The following is a 20235-nucleotide window of genomic DNA, read 5'->3' as shown; positions in this document are numbered from 1 at the left end:
AGTATATACTCAATAATGCTGTGTCCCAGCTCCTCGTTGGAGAGTTTAATTTCACACATTTTTATCCTGATTTGTTTTGGAAAAAAAGCGAGGAATTTTTTGGTATTTCCTTTTTTTCCCTGAATTTATTGACATTCTTTTTGAACTTATATCTATTAGTAGTTTGATTGGTAATGGAGCCTCAAAATTTCTTTAAATATTGTTCAAAGTATTTAGAATGAGGAAGGATATTAAACAAATTGGTTAGGCAATTCAAGTATCAAAGTTGCTAATCAAAATGTATCTTTTATGCGTTAATGAATATGCATCCTGTAGTTGAATACATACAAGACAAGTGAGCATTTCAAACTACTTAGTTTCTTTTGCATCATCTACCTTGCACTCAGTCTCTCACCCTTAACTCTCAGAACTTTACTGCTAGATTCCTCGTCCGATTTGTTTTATAGGGCGAAGTTATTCAATTTGAGGCGAATATTTAAGTTTCAGAAACATTTCAACCGAATTTTGTTGCTGGATAATAGAATGCAAATGATTAGAATTACAAAGCGATTGCGCTTGCGTGGGATAAGAACCGGCCGCTTTTTCCATGTATATAAAACGCTGTAAAGTTGCGTTGAAATCTATTTAACTATTTATCGTCCTCTGTCTGCGGTCAACATTTAATTAGCAGTCAGTATGCCTCGTCAACAGCGGAGGGAGCCTACCAACAACTACCGGAGATCGAACGAGTCCTCAACGTCGGTATACGAGAGAGTGGACTTTCGTATCCAGCAATCGCAGCCTGCACGCAGCGTAATGCTGCAACAGTGATGCGTGTTTGGAAGAAAGGGACAAGGCGAAATCCTGGCAGTGAGATACGCAATAGCACAGTGACACGGGAAGACAGACATCTAAACCGCATGCTGTGACGGATCGTACGGCATCCTCTCGTGTGTTAGTATAACGTTTGGAGCATGGCTAGTGTTGTGTTGTCTAGCTCCACTGTCCTTTGCGTCTGCTATAGCATAAACTGCATGCAAGGGTTACTTTACGCAGGATTCCCCTGTCGCTGAATGACAGATGTCTCCGACTTCAATACGCACTTCAACACAGAGCGTGGCGTGCTCTGTGGCAACAAGCTATTTTCTTCGATGAATCTCGCTACAATCTCGAGTACAATGACGGAAGAGTACGCGTCAGACGGAGGGGACATCTTCTCCCACAGAATGTTATCCAGAGTTATCGCAAAAACACCTGGAATCACGGGGAGCTATTGGCTATAATTGTTGATCCCACCTGAAATTGCGGGCAACCTCAACAGTGATCGCTACAAGTTATGGAGCCAGAGGGTCCTTTACATTCTTCGGCGCATTTCGTACGCTGTATTTCAACAGGATAATGCCCGTGCATATGTATCTCTGACTGCACAAGCCTTCTTTAGAGCACAGCAAGTTTAGCTTCTTCAACGGCCTGCTTATTCCTCGGATATGTCACCACTCGGCATTCCTGAGATTTCATCGGTCGGCGACTCGCTCGTACAGCTGGTGAGGCACATACTAAGACAACTTAGTATCATGTCGAAACTATATGGAATGCCATTTCTCAATATTACATTCAAAAACTGTATGATTCAGTCCCAGGACGTGTACAGGCTCTCATCGCTCAACGTGGTAGACATACAAAGTAATGATTTCCGACGTTTGTTTTGTTTTTATGTCTTGTAAATCTGATCGTTTATTCGTACCATTTTCAGTAATATGTAAAATAAATTTCATTCCTTTCCAGCAATTCCTTCATGGGTTTTCATTTTCATGGGTTTGCATTTTTTACAAACATTAGTGCATCATAATGGATTTGCAATGATATTTTTTAAATAATAAACATAATCTGTGTTGTGTTTATCTTTATTGAGATACATAATCTTACATGTTACATGCTTTTAATTAAAAAGCGATTAAATTATATATATATATATATATATATATATATATATATATATATATATATATATATATATATATATATATATATAACTCCCACTCTGAATTTTTCTGTTATTTAACATTTCCTATATTCATTGCCTATATGATTTTCTTTAATGCGTCCATTATCAAGCTTTATTTGAAAAGGAAAGATAACTCAACACGTATCATGACATTATACCTAACATCTTACGTTCAGTCGCTTTTCTTCATGCAGAACTGATTTAATATTCCACATGTTAAATAGCTTTTCTTTCCAATAACCCTTAAAACTGTTTCCACATTTGTGTTTGATCTGTTATTATTATTGAATTTATATACATTTATGTACATATATATATATAATATACATGTATTTTCCCCCTTATATTTTATTCTATCACTAACGTTTAATGATATTTTTTGGAAAATGACTTGTGTGCAAATAAATATGTGAAATACATCTCTTTTAATCTGCGATAGATTGACTGGCTGAAATATATCAATGGACTGTTGAATGATGAAATATTTGAAAATGAAACTTTGATTGTTTTTGATCCACATTTCATCACTAAATTTGCTGATCTGATCACAAATGCAGATAAGAGGTAAGATAGAATTCAGAAGGGCTTTAAAGTACGTACACAGTTATTTCAAAACTTATTTCTATAACTAGTGTACCTACGACCATCCATATAACAAGTGCACTCTATGTTTGCTTGTATAAAATTAGTTATTTGATTTTGTTAACTTAAGCTCTCGTGAGCTATCTGCTGCGGAAAGACTTTCTAAGCAAAAGGTGCATGCATTTACGTTACACATGTGGAAAACCATGAAAACGCCTTCTTACAGCTGCACTTTTGCAGGGATCCAACCTCAAGTTGAAATCTTTAATATTCAGCAATTGTGTCTATAACGGTCACAATTCAGTTTCTCATACAAAACATATCTCTGGATATTCAGTCACTCTAAGCATCACAGATATGTAAAACCACTATTCACTTTTGCGCGTGGAGCGAATAATCAGAATTGCGTTATCGCCTTTCAAGTCTTACGGTCACATATAAGATGCAATATTATCAGTTTAAAATCACAAATAGGATGCTGTTTCTGCTTTTAATGATGAAACTTGAAGTTTCTACAATAGAAGAGGCACATTACAATATTTGTAAATTATATGACAAAATCTCTAATGATTTTACAGTCAAAGTAGTACAGACAGGTCCTAAGTTGACTAATTAATTAGGACCCAATTATCGCTCGTAAATTGAGAAGTTATTTTCCCGTAGGAATGATATAATAATAACAGAAATAATACTTTTAATTTCATTCAAAAAGACAAACAAGACCTTCGATAACAAAAACTTATAGAAAACCAAATAATTCAGTTTGATGTAAATCAAGAATATTTTGACAAAAAAAAATATATTAAAGGACAATAAAAGTTTTGCTTTTTTTTTTTTTTTTTTTTTCATTTTGATTTTCAACAGACGGCATTTTTTTTCTTTAAAGAGATTGAGTGTCTTTTGCTTGCGAGATTGCTTTTTATTTTCTTTGTGAATTTGACATCAAGTATATGAATTTCTCAAATCTGCAGTAACCGTTCTGTTTAGTTTACAATTTGAACCTAGAGAGGGAAAAACATTATGGCCACTCTGTTCAAAAGCTATTTCAAGTCCTTTAACTGTAAACCTGGCAAGAGAGATTTCTGTTTCTTCCTCCTCCTCTTACTTCTTATTTTCACAAAAAAATAGTTACAAGCAACTCTTTATTCGTTCACTATCATGTGAGTTCACTATCATGTGCGTTAAGAATATCAGTCATGAGGCCAGTAGAAGTTTCAAAGTTTAACTTTTTAGCAATTTTCACAATCTTAACAGTTTCGTACTGGACTGCTTCTTGCCGTTCCTCAAATCCTGCAGAATTAGCACTTAAATTAGGACAAATGACGCTCACAGTTTTCCTGAAATTCTTATCCAAACATTCTTTGCTACTTTTATTGACCCAAAACATTTTAAACTTTTCCCAAACTGTTTTATGTTTAGTTAGGATATTTTTCAGTATCCGTGAATTTGATAAGGGATTCAAATGCTTCACTTAAATAATAGGCTTTGAATATTGCAATAACTCCTTGGTTCACAGACTAAAGATGTGAATTGTATTAGAGGTTAAAAAAATATTAACATTTGGATGACGATTTTGTAGAAAAGGAGAATGGCAGAAACGTTATCCAGAATTAAAAGGACATAGAAAGGAATTGCTTGGTTCTCGGAATATTGTCTTACTTCTATAATCAAATGATGTACAGACCTGTCTTCAAAACGTATGGCAGCCGTTTTATTGGATTTCCGAATGAGCAGAAGATTACATTTTTGAGAACTTTTAACGCCGCTTTTGGATTTCCTGACCTATAAAAAAGCAATGACTTCAGCTAGGAAATACCACTTGCTTTGCCACCAAGCACTAAATTTAGTTGATTAATAGGAGCTTTAAGGCCTAACACTGATGATTCCTTTTTGATAATGTAGCTCCTAGATGGCTTTTCCCCACTCAGAATAATCCGTTCTCGTCTAACTTGGAGATCTATGCAGGCATTTAATTTTCTTCTTCATTTGATACCTCGAAATGTTTTGCTGTTTTGCTACCAGCATTGGCTGCTTCACTTTGCCAATGTAACATTATGTTATCCTGGTCTCTGTTTGTAGTACCCGAACCAGCCACTATTAGTAGCAAAAGTTCTTTGCCGTCTTGTTTCTGCAGTTGAGCCTTTCTGAAATGGGCAATACTTTCGCACAGATTGCGGCATATATGGCCGCCATGTTTAATCTTTGTGTCTGATCGCTAACCCATGCTGTTAAAATCTCTGTTTGTGAATTGTGCTATCGTCCTCCGTTCGTAACCAAGTAGAGTGTACAGACTGCGCATTCTGAATTTCAAATATTTCTCTTTATTCTTTAAAGCTTATCGATTGATGAGCTTAATGAATATCAGCCTCAAATGCTTTTGACGGTGTTTCCGGCATTGTGTTGTTATGTAATTTCATACTTTTGCTAAAATAATATTGCTTTCTTAAGTTTTAATGTTTTTTTTTTCTAATTAGTCTAATAATTAGACATATTATATTTACTTCAAATAATGACAGTTGTTAAATCGCGCTCCTAAACAGCAATTAAGATAATTCAGTCAAAATATCAATTCCTTTTACAGTTATGCAGATTAATGAAAAATAAAGAATAAATTCAATAACAATTAAGAAGATTGGAAGACGTCATTTAATTTTAAAAAAAATCGTCGCCTTTAAACAAACTTTCTCCGTTGAAGTTGTTCAAAGAATTTTCCGTGCTTTTTTTATTGTTGTAAAATATGGATTTTAATTTGCAATGCTATCTTTGAAATTGCTATTTAAGTCTCAGTGGACCGTGGGAAACATTTATGCGTGTGTAAACCTTCATATTAAATATTCGACAGCTTTTGGAAAATCGTTTAATCTAGTAATTTTTAACAATAATAAAGTAAAATAGAACCGAATTCAAAGAAATTTTTGCCTCTTTGTACAGTCGTATATTGCAAAGAATTTTTCCCAAAATCATGCTAGCATATGAAATATGATTTGAATTTTCCCTCTTCAAAAATCTCTGTCTTGTGATTTCTTTCTAACAATAAATGCTTTAAATATTCTAAACAAGATTCGAAATCAGCTGTTTACTAAAATAAGTAGATGTAGCCTCCTTAATGATTTGTACCACAAATAAATTTTGCTCAGTTTTCGCGCTCCCAAATGATTATGGAAAAATGCATTTACTTTTAAAACCTGAAAAACGCACGTGTGCAATGTTATCGTCATACGATGATTTGCAGGTACTTTTTTTTACCACGATATTTTCGACGACGATGCTTTTAAACTGCTTTATTTTCGACCACACGATATTTTGTACCACGATTTTTTTGAACTGCGATGTTTTCTGTTTGCTTTCTTTTCTCCAACGTTTATTTGTACCATGATGTTTTTGCCTTGCGTTGTTTACTCCGCGACATTTTCGTCTGCGATGTTTTTTCTCGATGTTTTCAGCGGACACCACCGGGATAGTGGTTAGCTATGCCGTGCCGAAGGTCCCAGGTCCGAATCCAGAAGAAGGAATGGCTGTTTTAAATGTATAGTGTTTGTGCGGCATGGAGGCACGCTAAATATGCAGCGAGTCTTAAGTTCCTCGAGAGGTTGATGGTAGAGAAAGGAGATTGGGAGGCCCCCGGACTCGTTCCCGCGGGGTACTCTCCATCAAAATTGGGGGTGGAACTGGGCAAAGTCGTACTGCCACCTGTATGGTGCTCAAGGCGCTTGCCAATCACAGACGCAGTTTTGCACTCCTTGTCACGAAGAATTCCATGGGCTTATTCTGATGTTACTGTCAGATACAAGAGATAAGTCACAACAACAACGCATCACTCACAAACTCTAAGTGGCATCGCTGCTGTGAATCCACGATTTTAAGGATTCGCTGAACTTTTCCAAGTATTTCTTTAGAACACATTCTAAGTACTACTTTGATTTACTATTTAAACTTAATGTTAATTGTATTTTGGTGAAGGCCAAATGAAATGTAGAAAGAATAGAAAATAATTAGTTAATTAAACAATCTTTTCAAACATATAAACCAAATACTTATGAAATAAAAATTTATAAACTAAAATGAAAGAAAATAAATCAGTATAATCTATAAAAACACATAAAAGTCTAAAAATGAACTTATAAACTCGAAGAATAATATGTAAAATAGGAGGGCAAAGAACAACTAGCAATATAAGATATATGTAATACGTAAGAACTGTTGTCAATGAAAGAACAGCAACATCCTAAAGTAAAAAGTAAAGAACAGCAACATCCTAAAGTAAAAAGTAAAGAACAGCAACATCCTAAAGTAAAAAGTAAAGAACAGCAACATCCTAAAGTAAAAAGTAAAGAACAGCAACATCCTAAAGTAAAAAGTAAAGAACAGCAACATCCTAAAGTAAAAAGTAAAGAACAGCAACATCCTAAAGTAAAAAGTAAAGAACAGCAACATCCTAAAGTAAAAAGTAAAGAACAGCAACATCCTAAAGTAAAAAGTAAAGAACAGCAACATCCTAAAGTAAAAAGTAAAGAACAGCAACATCCTAAAGTAAAAAGTAAAGAACAGCAACATCCTAAAGTAAAAAGTAAAGAACAGCAACATCCTAAAGTAAAAAGTAAAGAACAGCAACATCCTAAAGTAAAAAGTAAAGAACAGCAACATCCTAAAGTAAAAAGTAAAGAACAGCAACATCCTAAAGTAAAAAGTAAAGAACAGCAACATCCTAAAGTAAAAAGTAAAGAACAGCAACATCCTAAAGTAAAAAGTAAAGAACAGCAACATCCTAAAGTAAAAAGTAAAGAACAGCAACATCCTAAAGTAAAAAGTAAAGAACAGCAACATCCTAAAGTAAAAAGTAAAGAACAGCAACATCCTAAAGTAAAAAGTAAAGAACTATAAATTGCGACGCAAAATTTTAACTAATCCTCTCTCTCTTTCATATCTTTTTACTTTTCTGACTTTATTAATTCGAAAGTAATCTGCTGGTTCATTACCAATGCATTTATTACAATACATGATCATTGGGCTCCATCTGTCTGAAACATAATTTACTATTAGGCCTCCGTCTGTTTATAATTTTAAATCTCTGCTTAAAAACTGCTTATTTTCCGTGATTTACTATATGATCGTTATGACATAACTGAACAATACTTATTTATCATGACATGAGCTTACAAGTAAGTGATAGAGTACAGGTTAGTCTTCCATTGTCTTTTTTAATCTCTGAGAGTGAAAATACTTTCCTTTACTTGCAAGCTTATATTCTTCTTTCTTATAAAATATAAACTTCTCGAACATCTGCGCTTTGTTTTTTTATGAGATTCAAAAAATGAATTAAAATTTCTATACGTCTATGCAAGAAATTAGTGAGTAATTAAAATTTCTTTTAGTCGAAAAGTGAAATTAAAGCAAGGCAGTAAGTATTGACAGTGTTATTAGCATTATCAAGCTAATAATGCTATTTTGCTTTCAGGGTGGTGGCCAATTACATGATGTGGAGAGTTGTTAAAGAATCTGCTTCCGAATTATCTTCAGACTGGAGGAAACTAAGTCAGGAATATTCCTTTGTGTTGTCTGGAACAGAGCAAGAAAAGCCAAGATGGAAAACATGCCTTCAATCTTTTAGTGATAGCCTACTTATTGCTCTCAGTTCCTACTACGTGCGTGAGTATTTCAAAGAGGAAAGTAAGGATGTGGTAAGTAAAAAGGGCCCGGATGTATACTAGGCCAATAAGGCATCATAAATGATTTTACTTATCATACCTGTACATTTCTGTGACTCGGTTTTTCAAAAACTGGAATTTCACATAAAATAATTTCTCATTAGTTGTTAAAATCCTGACTCGCTCAATTTTTTATTTTTTTGAAATGTTATCACCATGAAATAAAACGATTGTTTTACAGATAAAGAGCACATAGCGATAATGACGACTAAAACATAAAGTCGGCATTATACGAAATGTTTTAATCGTCTTATACGACTAAAACTTTTCGTATAATTTCCTCAAGTCCTTTTTAAGTAAAATTTACATTACTGTCTTCATGTAAATTGTTAAATTAAGTCGATCTTCTCGTATATATTAAACTTTTGGCACCTTAAGAATAGAAGAGGGAAACTCTGAAACATCATGTCACATAAAACAACAACTGAAATATCAAAACAAAATTTTAAGGTAATTTCGCCATACACTGAAAGAGATATTATGGTGATAAATTAGCACCCTTACGTTAAGAGTTTTACATACTTTTTTTTTTTTTTTTTTTCAGAAGAATGCTTTTTGATAGTTTTTCATGAGTCCACTTACATGGGATTTTGGAGAAAAATAATGAGCTCATCCTTGACGGTGTTCCCATTCTATACTTTGTAAATTTTGAAATATACCTGAATGCATATGGTGAAATATTACTGAATGTAAGATGCTCTGTCCAATGAAATGTAATCATATACTTTCAGGTTTGGAAAATTGCAATAACATGAAATATTCATTAAAAAAGAGTGACAGTTACGTGAAATGCAAAGCAGGATTTGGCATACGTATGAATAAGTGCAATATGAATGCGCATGTCTTGATTCAGTAAAGTCTGCTGAACGCTCATATCAGCTATATAAAAAGATTTTTATTGAACAGTCGTACAAGTAATATATCCTTGTCAGCAGCTTGGAAACTGCCGTGTGAGAATCATCGTGCTTTGATTATATCAAAGAGTGATATATACGCAAACTAAAGAGTAACTGAAGCAGAAGGAATTCTTAACCACGACATTGCTTGTCCTACGGGTCACAATGCAGTGATTGTGATACAAGGAAACGGAGGACAGAAGAGAATGGAGTAAGTCGAGATTCTAACTCTTGACTGTGAAATATGACGATGCTACAGAAAGATATCTTATCTGTCCGACGGTGATGAATTATGTACGTTCTTCTCGAGCATTAGCGGAGAATTGAAGCTTTTACGCTTATGACATTATTTGCTTCTATGAGTCAATGGCAATCTATTGAGCAAAAGACCGCGTCAAGCAGTCATCTGTACAAGATACCATTGATCGTGAACCGTCAGTGTCTCAGGCTACATTAAGGCACAGACACATATAAGACACATGTATGCGGATAGTAACATGTTTTGGACACGTTTCGTGTTTTTAAACAAGTTCTTCTTTAACCCGAATAATGTTGGGTGAACACACATTAAAACCTTTGTGGTGAGCGTTATTTTCCAGCACCCGATTTAGATCTTCCTACTAGGCTGGGTGTGATGGCGTTGGGCATGGCGCTGAGCATGTTATAAGAAATTCTAGGGGCTATGAATTATTTCCGGAAATAGGTTGCCTGAATGTCCAAACTTTCTTTGCAGCGCTGAATATATTCTCATTCCAGGGCTTGCTGGTTTTTCAAGGCTTGTAGCCCGTTGAACGTGAGTTATATATGGTCACTCTGTGTGGCCTAACACTTGCCATCAGCAACCAGTGCAAATGAACTATCGACTCAGTTCCAAGTAGCCTGGCAGGAAATAATCCTGAAAAACACCAAACGTCTTTGATTCTGTGATGAGATCTATAATAACTCATCCCCCCCCTCCACAAAAAATATTTTTTCACCGGTATTATTGCCGTCATCTGCCTGAATCTGTAATCGTTTATTTGTATTATGTACTATTAGTAATATGTGATATAAATGTGTTCTGATATATGGCTTTTGAATAATATTACTACTGAATATATAGTTTCAGAATAATCTTTTAATGGATTAATCTTCAAAACATTTTGAAGATTGCATCTGTAAAGCAACTCTCTTTAACGCATATCTTTACGTGCATCATATCTTAGTCAAACCAAAGAAAAGTCTCGGCACTAATGTCAGTAAAGTCAAACACCAAGAAAGATAAGTTAGTAATGTCAAAGGACTTGAATTTTCATATTCTGCACTAAAGCTTGTAAAATTAACTCCCGTAAACTTCATAATGAATTAATGTTTCATTCATCAGCAGAGAATTTTTTAGTTTCAATTTATAAGTTGTTCTTAAAACTTTTTCCCTTATTTTACTTCTAAGCCTTTAAACACTGAATTTCATATCTGCTTTTATCATTGCATTTCTAATTTTGAAACATCTAACAATACATTTGTATTAAATATTTTTTTCCGTTTCTTTTAGGCGCTAGAGATGGTTAAATACATCCAGCAAGAATTCTTAAATATTCTAAAAAATATAGATTGGATGGAGAAAGAAACAAAAAAACAAGCCATAGAAAAGGTTTTGTTACATTTCCTTTTACCTTTGTACTTTGTACTTTTACCTTTGCCTAAGATAAAACAAACCGCTAATAATGAGCAACTTATAACTGTAAAGTGAATTTTGCCTCTTCCTCAAAAGTTTAGAAAGCTGATTGAAAGCATAAGTTATGAGGTATTTCTCGCGCATTCTTAGCATGCCTTCGTGGTGTAGTGGTCAGCACACTCGGCCCGTATTCGAGAGGTCCGTAGTTCGAATCCATTGCTCATTTTTCATCTCTCTTGCTTTAAAAAATACCTAATGTTTCTACAGCGGTGGCCAAATTAAAAAAGGTGGTGGATGATGATTCTCCAACACCAGAATTTGGCGACTAGGTCCCCTAAGCCTCAGTCGCCCTTTAAAAGGGGTAATATATAAGGTATTTCTCCAGCCTTGTTAGCATGCCTTCTTGGTGTAGTCGTCAGCACACTTGGAGCGTATTCGAGAGATCCGTGGTTCGAGTCCCGGCGAGGGCATTGCAGGTTTCCAACTTCGAAGTAACCTAATGACTCTATAATGTTTTTCTGCACTTTTTAGAGAACAATATCACTTTTTGAAGCGATCACTGAGTTGTTGGTATTATATCTAAAACAATTAAAAGTTATTTTTGGAGAGATGATTAAACATGTGTTCAGAGCTCTTGAGTATTCTATGCCTATCATTTGTTCAAAACTAAAATAATTCCATTTCTCTGTTTTAGGCTATTAGAATAACAAATCTTATTATTTCTCTGCCAATTAATTGTTCAAATAACTACACGTTTAAGCAGAAAATTAATGCATTAAAAGATCATAACCCGTAAAGCTGTTAAAAAATATTCAAATATTTCCTTTACTATCTTGCGTGTAAATAAGTGTCAAGCACAACGCACTCTAAATGGGGTCAATTTTAACAAGATACGTCACTATTAAATTATTCCTTTGACATTTAAAATAGTGCAAATTTCTATGATGCTAATGAATCGTTAATTAACAAAGTGTATGAACTGCAAGAACATAAATTTCATAAGTAATATTATAAACGGTTAAATAAAAACGGTGTTTATCGTGCTACGAAAATGTCTTATATGACTTTGCTCTTGGATGCATGTCTAATAGTTGCTCAGTTTTAGTCAAGATATGATGCAATATTTTATACGAAATAGTCTCATTTGTTGAATTACTCGTTTTAACATTTGCAATGTTCGTAATCTATGTTATGTTAGTTTTTGGCCTTAATTTATTATCATTGTCCTTGATAGATTTTGCCCTTGATAAGAAGGCATTATGTAGCATAATCTCTGAAGAAAAGTGATTTTTCGAGTGGTCATGTTATTGAAATAGATCATTAAGCGGCAAATTTCACCTTACTGTATTCTAATGCAACGTCATCCTTTCTACCTCATGGACCTTATAAGAAATAGACCAACCCAATTTTCTCATTTCTTCTAACGCATTCCCGGCTGTCACCTTGACCACATCCGGAGGAGTAGGAACGACTTGCAGAAACTTATAATGGTCGGCTATTTCAGTGTGTATAATTGTCGAGAAAAAGTTGTTTGTAGCGCCCCATTTCACAACTTAGAATTTTTAGATATTTTTATTTTTGAAACTGAGATTGATTTTTAAAAATTTAGCATATTTATCAAGCATAATTAACGTTCCAAATAATTATAAAGCTGTTGCATGCTTTCAGACCTGGCTATTTTTTTAGCTTTTCCAATGCTGTAAGGAAATTTGTAACTACTTCTTTTAGAAAAAAATATTTTAAATCTGAACTAATAGAAAATTTCAAACAAAGAATTTTCTCTTATAACATTTACGCTTTTTATTGATGTAAATAAATAAAAATACTAAAATACCTAAAAATGAATTTTCGAAAGTTTTTTCTGAAACTTGTAAGTTGTGCTGCTTTTTTAAGATTATAGGTGAATATTCTAGCATATTTTTTATAAACGAGTTTTATTTCAATTATATTTCACAATACAGCAGAGTGATAAAGATTTTTAACACCTTAGTAATTTTTATACATTTATTCTAATGTCAAAATCGTCAACTGAAATAATTGATTGTACTAACATTTTATAGTGATTATTTTTTTTTTGGATTTAATTCTAGTTCTGCAAAAGATTATTTTTATTTACTGTGAATTTAGTTTATTAGACCAAAGAGGCGGTAGCCCAGAAAGGCCATTAGTTTCAAAACGGCATTTTGCGCTGTTTCATTATAAATATCCATTTCACTTTCAAATTGTTGCCACCAAATATTAACGCCTTGTATTATATTTAAAGAAATTTAATAATTAATAATCTGCATGAATACATGTATGTTTCTCGCACTGTGAAAAAACGACGGTATCTAGAGCCATCAAATTTTGAATAACGTAATCCTCCACTCGAACAGCCAAATTTGTTTTAATCCAGTTCATATTTTGTAAAACTTTTGAATAAATTTTTGTAAATTTTTGATTTATAAATTTGAGTAAATTTTTGATTGAGAAACTCGACGATTTCAAAGCGAGCAATGGCAAGACTGTACGGAAAATAACATTTTTATCTCCAGCGCGGAAGTTCTAAAGATATGCTGTTTTCAAATATTTTGTGATACTGCTGTTGAATTGAATTTTGTGTGGTTTAAATGCGAAGAACATGATATTCAATAAATAGAAGTAACACACAAAACGTTAAAAAACGTCCCTTTGAGCGTAACATAAAATCTGAGTGCTTCCAGATTTTATTTATTCATTTATTTATTTATTTTCTTTACACTGAGAAAAATTTATGCTCCAAATTTTATGAATTATTAAAGTAAATAATCATCTTATGATGTTAATAAATAATGATCATATGATCAAATAAATGGTCGTCTTGTAATGATATAATAATTTTAAAAACCACTGCCTGAAAATGCTCATACTTTTTTTAATATCAGATCTGGTATAATTTTGCTTTTTTTGTTTCAAAGCTTCATGTGCTATCATTCTTATTTAATTTTACTTTATTTGTAATCAAAAGTAATTCCTAAATTTTGCGTTTAGAGTTTTTACTCTTTTACCAAAGTAAAGATGTTTATACCAGAATTACGCGTGAAAAGAATGCTCAAAATGCAGTAAAAAGCACTTTAAAGAGATATATAAAATCTTATTTGAAAAAACTGTGACTTTTCATAATCTCATCACTTATACAACGTATCACATTTAATAATTAAAAACAATTATGTGATACAGACGCCATAGGTTTCAATGTTAAAGTAACCTAGAGCTTCCCTACTCCTTCTTGCGGACATGTGGATGACGCGCGCCCCGCCCACTGCGTTAGTCTATCTCCTATCTCTTATAAAGTCCTACTACTTCCAATGACAACAGATATTTCTGGTTGTCAAATGAGATTTAGGAAAAATTTTCATCACGACGTCGTATTGACGTAAACATCCTTAATTACATTAATTTCGGTAGATACTGTGACCACAAATAACAGGATCACCAGTTAAACCCCTCATGAGCAACTAATCATAAAACAGAAACCCGCACATATATACATATAAATAAAATATATAAAAAAATCTGAAAATTGCATCCAAAGGGTCTTTTTTTAACATTTTGTCTGTTACCTTTATTTATTAAATATCACGTTCTTCGCACTTAAACCATAAAATTCAGTTCAAGAGCAATATCGCAAAATAATTTTAAACTGAGCATATCTTTAGAATTTCCGATACGCAGTCTCACGCGCTGGAGATAAAAATATTTTTTTTCTGTACAGCGTTGCTATTACTCGCTTTGAAATCCTTGAGTTTGTGAATTAAAAATTAGTTAAAGATTTACAAAATATGAAATAGATAATAAAACAAATTCCAAATTACAAATTTGAGCTTCCACATGCTCATATCCGCAGAATGATTACGTCATGCAAAATTCGATGGCTGTATCTACCGTTGTTTTAACACAATGCGAGAAATTTACATACATTTATGAAGAATTTTAATTATTTAATTTCTTCAAATAAAATGCAGGACTCTAACATTTAGTGGCAACGATTTGAAAAGTGAAACGGACATTTATAGTGAACCAACGCAAAATCGCAAAACGAAAACGATAGTTCTTCAGGGACAAAGCCCCTTTGGACTAATAAAAAGTAAAAAAAACACTTTTTAATTACTGTAGCTATATTTCATAAATTAGGCATTCCTCTCTATGAACCTTTGCTGAAATTAATTTTTTAATTTTCAATCCCTATGAATTTCTTTTATTGATCATAAATGAGCGGAGACCAATAAAAAAATAATGTCCTGTCCCATACGTCCATACGTTTCCCAATTCATTACTTTTAAATCAAACTTAGAAATGTTTCCCAGTTCATTCTTTGAATCAAACTTAGAAATGTTATTTATAAGTTTGGTTTAAAGGGATTTATAGCTTACTTCAGTTTAAAATACAGCTTGTAAAATTCTAGCTAAATCAATTTTGCTTTGTTGGTTAAGATCCCTACCCTATTTGGACTGTGAAGCGACTATTCACTAAGTTCAGTCTGTATCAGTAACAACACGTGGAAAAAGTGAAAAGACTCTTTTATTCAACTAAACAAAATATTTACAGTCGGCAAAGTCTGGTGCTTACAATCTAAGCAAATAAAAAAACAGAAAAAAACTTTTGGCTGTAACTCAAAATAGAAATGCAAAATTAAATCTAAGTCAGACGAAGGTGCTTAAGTAAGCTTTTCAGCTGAAGCTGCTTAAGTAAGCCTAAGCTTTTCAGCCGAAGCTGCACAGAGATATTTAATGTGTAGTTGACTCTTAGCCTTACCGCCGACGTAGACAAACTTTCAATTAATGTCTAGGGCCGTAAAGTAGTAAGCTTAAATATCAGCGAAACAACGTGGCCGAAAGAGCAGAACACGCTGTGTCTGAAGTAATTCAGACGCCAACTTAAATAGTATCTTTCTACCCTGTTTTGCATAACGTATGAAACTGAAATATCATTCTGGCAAGAAAGCTTGAGTTGAAAATAAGAACGTCAGGAAAGGTTGCTTCAAAGTAAAATTAACTGTTAAGTAAATTAAATAAATCCCTACAAACTTTAAAATGCATTTAGAAATTATGTATTAATAGAATATCGATCTATCTTTTTCAGTGGAATATTTTTAATGAAATAGTTTACGAATCATATTGTAAATAATTAATACTTATTATTTTCTGTATGAATACTCTATGAACAGACAAAAACTCCACTTTTTGACAAATAAATATCCTGTTTCGCTTCTTGGTTGAATTTTGTTTAATTTGAAATAAGATCGCAAACTTTCGAAACTTAAAAATCTTTCAGTATCAGGCTTGCTTATATTTTGGGCATAAAAAGACAGTTCAACCTTTTGTAAATACTCGCAAAGTTTCATCAAGCTCGACATTATTGCAATCCTTGCAGGTCCAAATTGGAACTTAACCCTGAAGATTATGATAATTATACTTGTAAGGTTTTACTTTATTCTAACCAGTTATTTTTAGTTTGACTTTCCTGTTTCTCCTGATTTCAGTTTCCTGCTGGAATGTAAATTTTGTACAACTTAAATGTAAATTTTAATCTTCTTTCAGAAGCAGTGTTTAAGCTGCGTTTGAAGAGTTCAAATGAGTAGTAGCTGACTTAGTTCCGATGTTTATGGCTGCGAGTTTAAAATTAGCTCTCTAGTTCGGTAGTTGACACCTTTCAGTTTACACTAATATTTCTCAGCTCGGCTTTGCTGTGTGCATTCGATTTAGCGGTAGTTTAACCCTCTGAGCTAAAGCCCTGCGCCGCTCAGAGGGTTAAGCTAAGGAGCCAGTCATTCAATGATCTTAATTTTACTAGTGAATTGTTACATTCTTATTTTCTGTTACGTAGCAACAAGTGGTGGTGATTTGTGAGCACGAAGTGTTTGCATCTGTTTTAATTTACACTAAATAAAAAGGCTATTTAAACCTTTCCTCTGCTTTATTTATTACTAAAGACCTAGCGATAATTCGCTATTTAGTCTTCGACATAGGTGCATGTTCCCAAAGAATGCATGCAGTCTCCATACACTAATGAAAACTAACAAAAGTAAACGTATTGGAAACGCTTTGGGAAAGAAAACTGAAGTAATGCAATTAAGATAAACTTCAATCTAAAAATTTCGCATTACATTATTCATCATTAAGTTTAAAAGAAATCAGATTGCTGTTTATCTTGATACTCAGGTCTCAGTCTGATATCTGAAATAATTTAAATGTGAAGAATTATGATAGATCTACTAGTTTATGAATTATCCTTCGAAAATTTAAGATAACAGAACAAAAAATGTCGCATATTTAAAATAATTCGAAACAGCAAAGGCAAATGGTACAGAAATTTACTATCACGTCACTTTAACTTAAATTAATCCCCTGTGAGAAAGTGCAGCTACGTGCAGTGGAAACCTATATCATTTCAAAATCAGCTGGGTACTTAACATCGCTGGATAACTTGCGTATGGGGATTGAAACAAATATTTTCCTGAAGCAGAAATATATTTCATTTTTATTTTACCAGAACGCGAATTCTTCAAAGTATAAAAAAAACCTGAAGAATGGTTTCCGAGATATTTTAAAAGAATAAAATTACAGTTATGAATGCCTCTAATAACACGAACACGGAAAGGAAAACTGCATGATAAACTTACATAGGTTACTGTGTTGCCAAATATCTAACAGAAGATATTACAACCAACAAATGCCTACTGTGTTAAATTTGAACGATAACTGCGGTTAAACCGTTGTTCAAAGAAGATCTTTTGAGAAATAAATAATGTCTTTTCTATCGGACATCATTCGGGACCAAACAGGGAAACGACCATTACGGGAATTACGGGACCATTAGGTTCTGGTTTATTTTTAATTTGTACCACATGGAATAAATTTAAATATTTTAGGCTAAAAATATGTATTTATTTCTTAGGCTCTTGCTATGAAGTCGTGTATTGGATATCCTAATGAGCTTCTAAAGAATTCATACATATCTATTTTTTACGAAAATGTGAGTATCTTACTATTTAGTAATAAGTTTTCCAGAAATATAACTTATAAAACTGAAGGACTTGATAAAAGTTTTTAAAGCATAAGTTACTTATTTTACAGCTGACGCTCAATGATAAAAGTTACTATGAAAACACTAGGAAAGTAAACAAGTGGGAAACTGATTACGATTTCTCTGAGCTTCGGAAACCTAGGATAAAAGGAGAGTATGTAGCATTCGAATTCCAATAAGCTCATATTTTTATTTCTCTTCTTACCATTTAATTAGAGTGTCATACAAAGGAATTTTGTAATAGTTAAGAATTTTACAAAATTTAAAGGGACTTATCAAAAATTAGAAAGATAATGTCTCAGAAACTAATTCTTTATTTACAGCAAAATGAGTTTATGATACAAAAACACAATGTAATTTATTCCGCAGGAATGTAAAAGTGAAATTTTATCCTCTTTAATTGTTTTCATGTGTTTTTACTTCCCAACTTACTCCCATAAAATAATGTGCTAGAAAGAATCTAGAGTTCAATTTGCAAGTCTTTAGTCACTGATATTTTAATAAGAGCAAGAACAAAGTAAATCTTACTTTTGTTCTGAGTAAAGGTATATACACTGCGGGAAAACAAATGGGACAGTTTTATATCTCTCGTTCTACTGGGCCGCGTGACGACATTCAAACGGTGTTTTTCATGTATCGAAAACGTGATTAGGATATACATTAGATTCATATATAGCATTTGTTCTAATATAGATATTTTGACACAAAATCGGACTTTTGCTGAAATGAAGTGTCAGTTTTTTTACGTATTAGAATATTTTAAGGATGATAATTCATAGCCATTTTTTCCATCGGAATAGTTTCGTGACCATGATAAAGAAAACTGTGGTAAATGGTCGAGTCCTCTGATTTTTCTTTACCCTCTTTTCATTTCGTTTCCATAAAACGTGTTTCTCTTCGTGGAAAGCAAACGAATGAAGGCAGATTGAACTACATTCCCAAATGAGGTGGAGGAAATAAATGTTGTGTGGTGATGACGACAAGTGTTTGGGTACCAAATATTGGGAGAACCAGGAAGGCTTTGAACTATTTTTTAAAGTATAGTAGTGGTGACGATGTTTCGTTTATTAAGCTTGTAGACTCATTAAGGTTTTGTTTTTTAAAGCAAGATACGAAAAATGTGCAATGCCCTCACCGGGACTCGAACCTGGACCTCTCGAATATGCGCCGAGTGTGCTACAGTTACACTACGAAGGGATGCTGGAAAAGGGAGAAAATAATTTTTTAAGCTTATTCATTGGAATCTGAGTTCCTCAGAAGTACAGGAAATTTGGTGATAAAGATTGGGTCATCTTTTAATACCTCATGAACTTTCAAATTCATCACTCAGGCAGGTTAGTAATATCTGCACTCCACCTCAGCTCTTAAAAACCGTATTTTATGAGTAGCGAGGAAGTCTTGAAAGACGAAAGTATGTTTCTATGCTCTTCACTGTTTCTTAAAGTATTTTGCAAATAATCCACGTATTTTACATACCTGGCATAGTTTTACGGATCTTACCAAAAGTTAACATTGAGCTCTATCTTGGCATTTATCATTTCGTTATTAAAATGATATTTCTCTTTGAGTTCCTTTCCAGCCTGGAGGCCCCAGATGAAATTCTGTTCTTGAGCGCATTTTCTTAATTTACAGACCTTTATTAATTCTTTTATTACTATTTACTTGTGGAAGAAAATTTATTTATTAGCGTTGTTTATTTAAGAAAATAATGTTAAAATGAAAAAATTCGAAAAGGCAGTTTTTTGTTTTTTATTGTGCTTTTTAACGTAATTTACTTTTCAAAAAAATTACTTTAAACTGATTTGTCACAAAAGTGCTCAAATATACAGTACTGTGAATTGAAAAAATGACGATTTGTCACATTTTTACCTTTTATTCGTGATATATGTTTTATAGGCGTTATTAATTCTTTCATTTTCAGTTTATTTTAAAAGAAAAATCTATTAATAAATATAATTTTAAAGAATTTATAAGGTATTCCTTCCTTCTTTCTGCATGCCTTCGTGGTGTAACGGTAACACACTTGACTTGTAATCGAGAGGTCCGAGTCCCGTTGAGAGGACTGCTCATTTTTCATGTACTCTTGCTTCCTAATATCTCTACAAATTCACATAAAAAGAACATACACTATAAAAATTTCATACCAAGGAGGAAAAAAATATTTTTCATTCATTTTTCATAAGTTCCAATATATTTCATTTTTCCATCCCATTTAATAACACTGGGGATAAAAATGACAATTGAATTTTTGGAGAATGACGATTTATCCGAATTTAATCTTCTTTTGAGAGGAAATTTCAAGTTAAAAACCCATTCACCTCCATCATTTAGCGGAATTGTCTCTTCTATTATATTTGTGTATTTCATAAA

The 20235-nt window shown here is 32.9% G+C and overlaps 1 protein-coding gene across 1 annotated transcript in view; it reads left to right on the top strand.

The window, feature by feature from the left end:
• LOC118185022 (neprilysin-2-like) overlaps nt 1-20235 on the top strand; it is an 80838-nt gene that overhangs the window by 28448 nt on the left and 32155 nt on the right. The window contains exons 8-12 of the mRNA XM_035354800.2: nt 2424-2548; nt 8022-8244; nt 10699-10797; nt 17737-17814; nt 17916-18019. Of these exons, the coding sequence (XP_035210691.2) occupies nt 2424-2548; nt 8022-8244; nt 10699-10797; nt 17737-17814; nt 17916-18019 (629 nt within the window). The remainder of the gene's footprint in view (nt 1-2423; nt 2549-8021; nt 8245-10698; nt 10798-17736; nt 17815-17915; nt 18020-20235) is intronic.

The sequence above is a fragment of the Stegodyphus dumicola genome, chromosome 3 (genome assembly GCF_044657685.1).
Source record: "Stegodyphus dumicola isolate Sdum_Otavi_A_Nest chromosome 3, ASM4465768v1".
Lineage (NCBI taxonomy): Eukaryota > Metazoa > Arthropoda > Arachnida > Araneae > Eresidae > Stegodyphus > Stegodyphus dumicola.
Note: the sequence above shows the minus strand (reverse complement) of the source record. Positions and strands in the feature narration are given on the sequence as shown.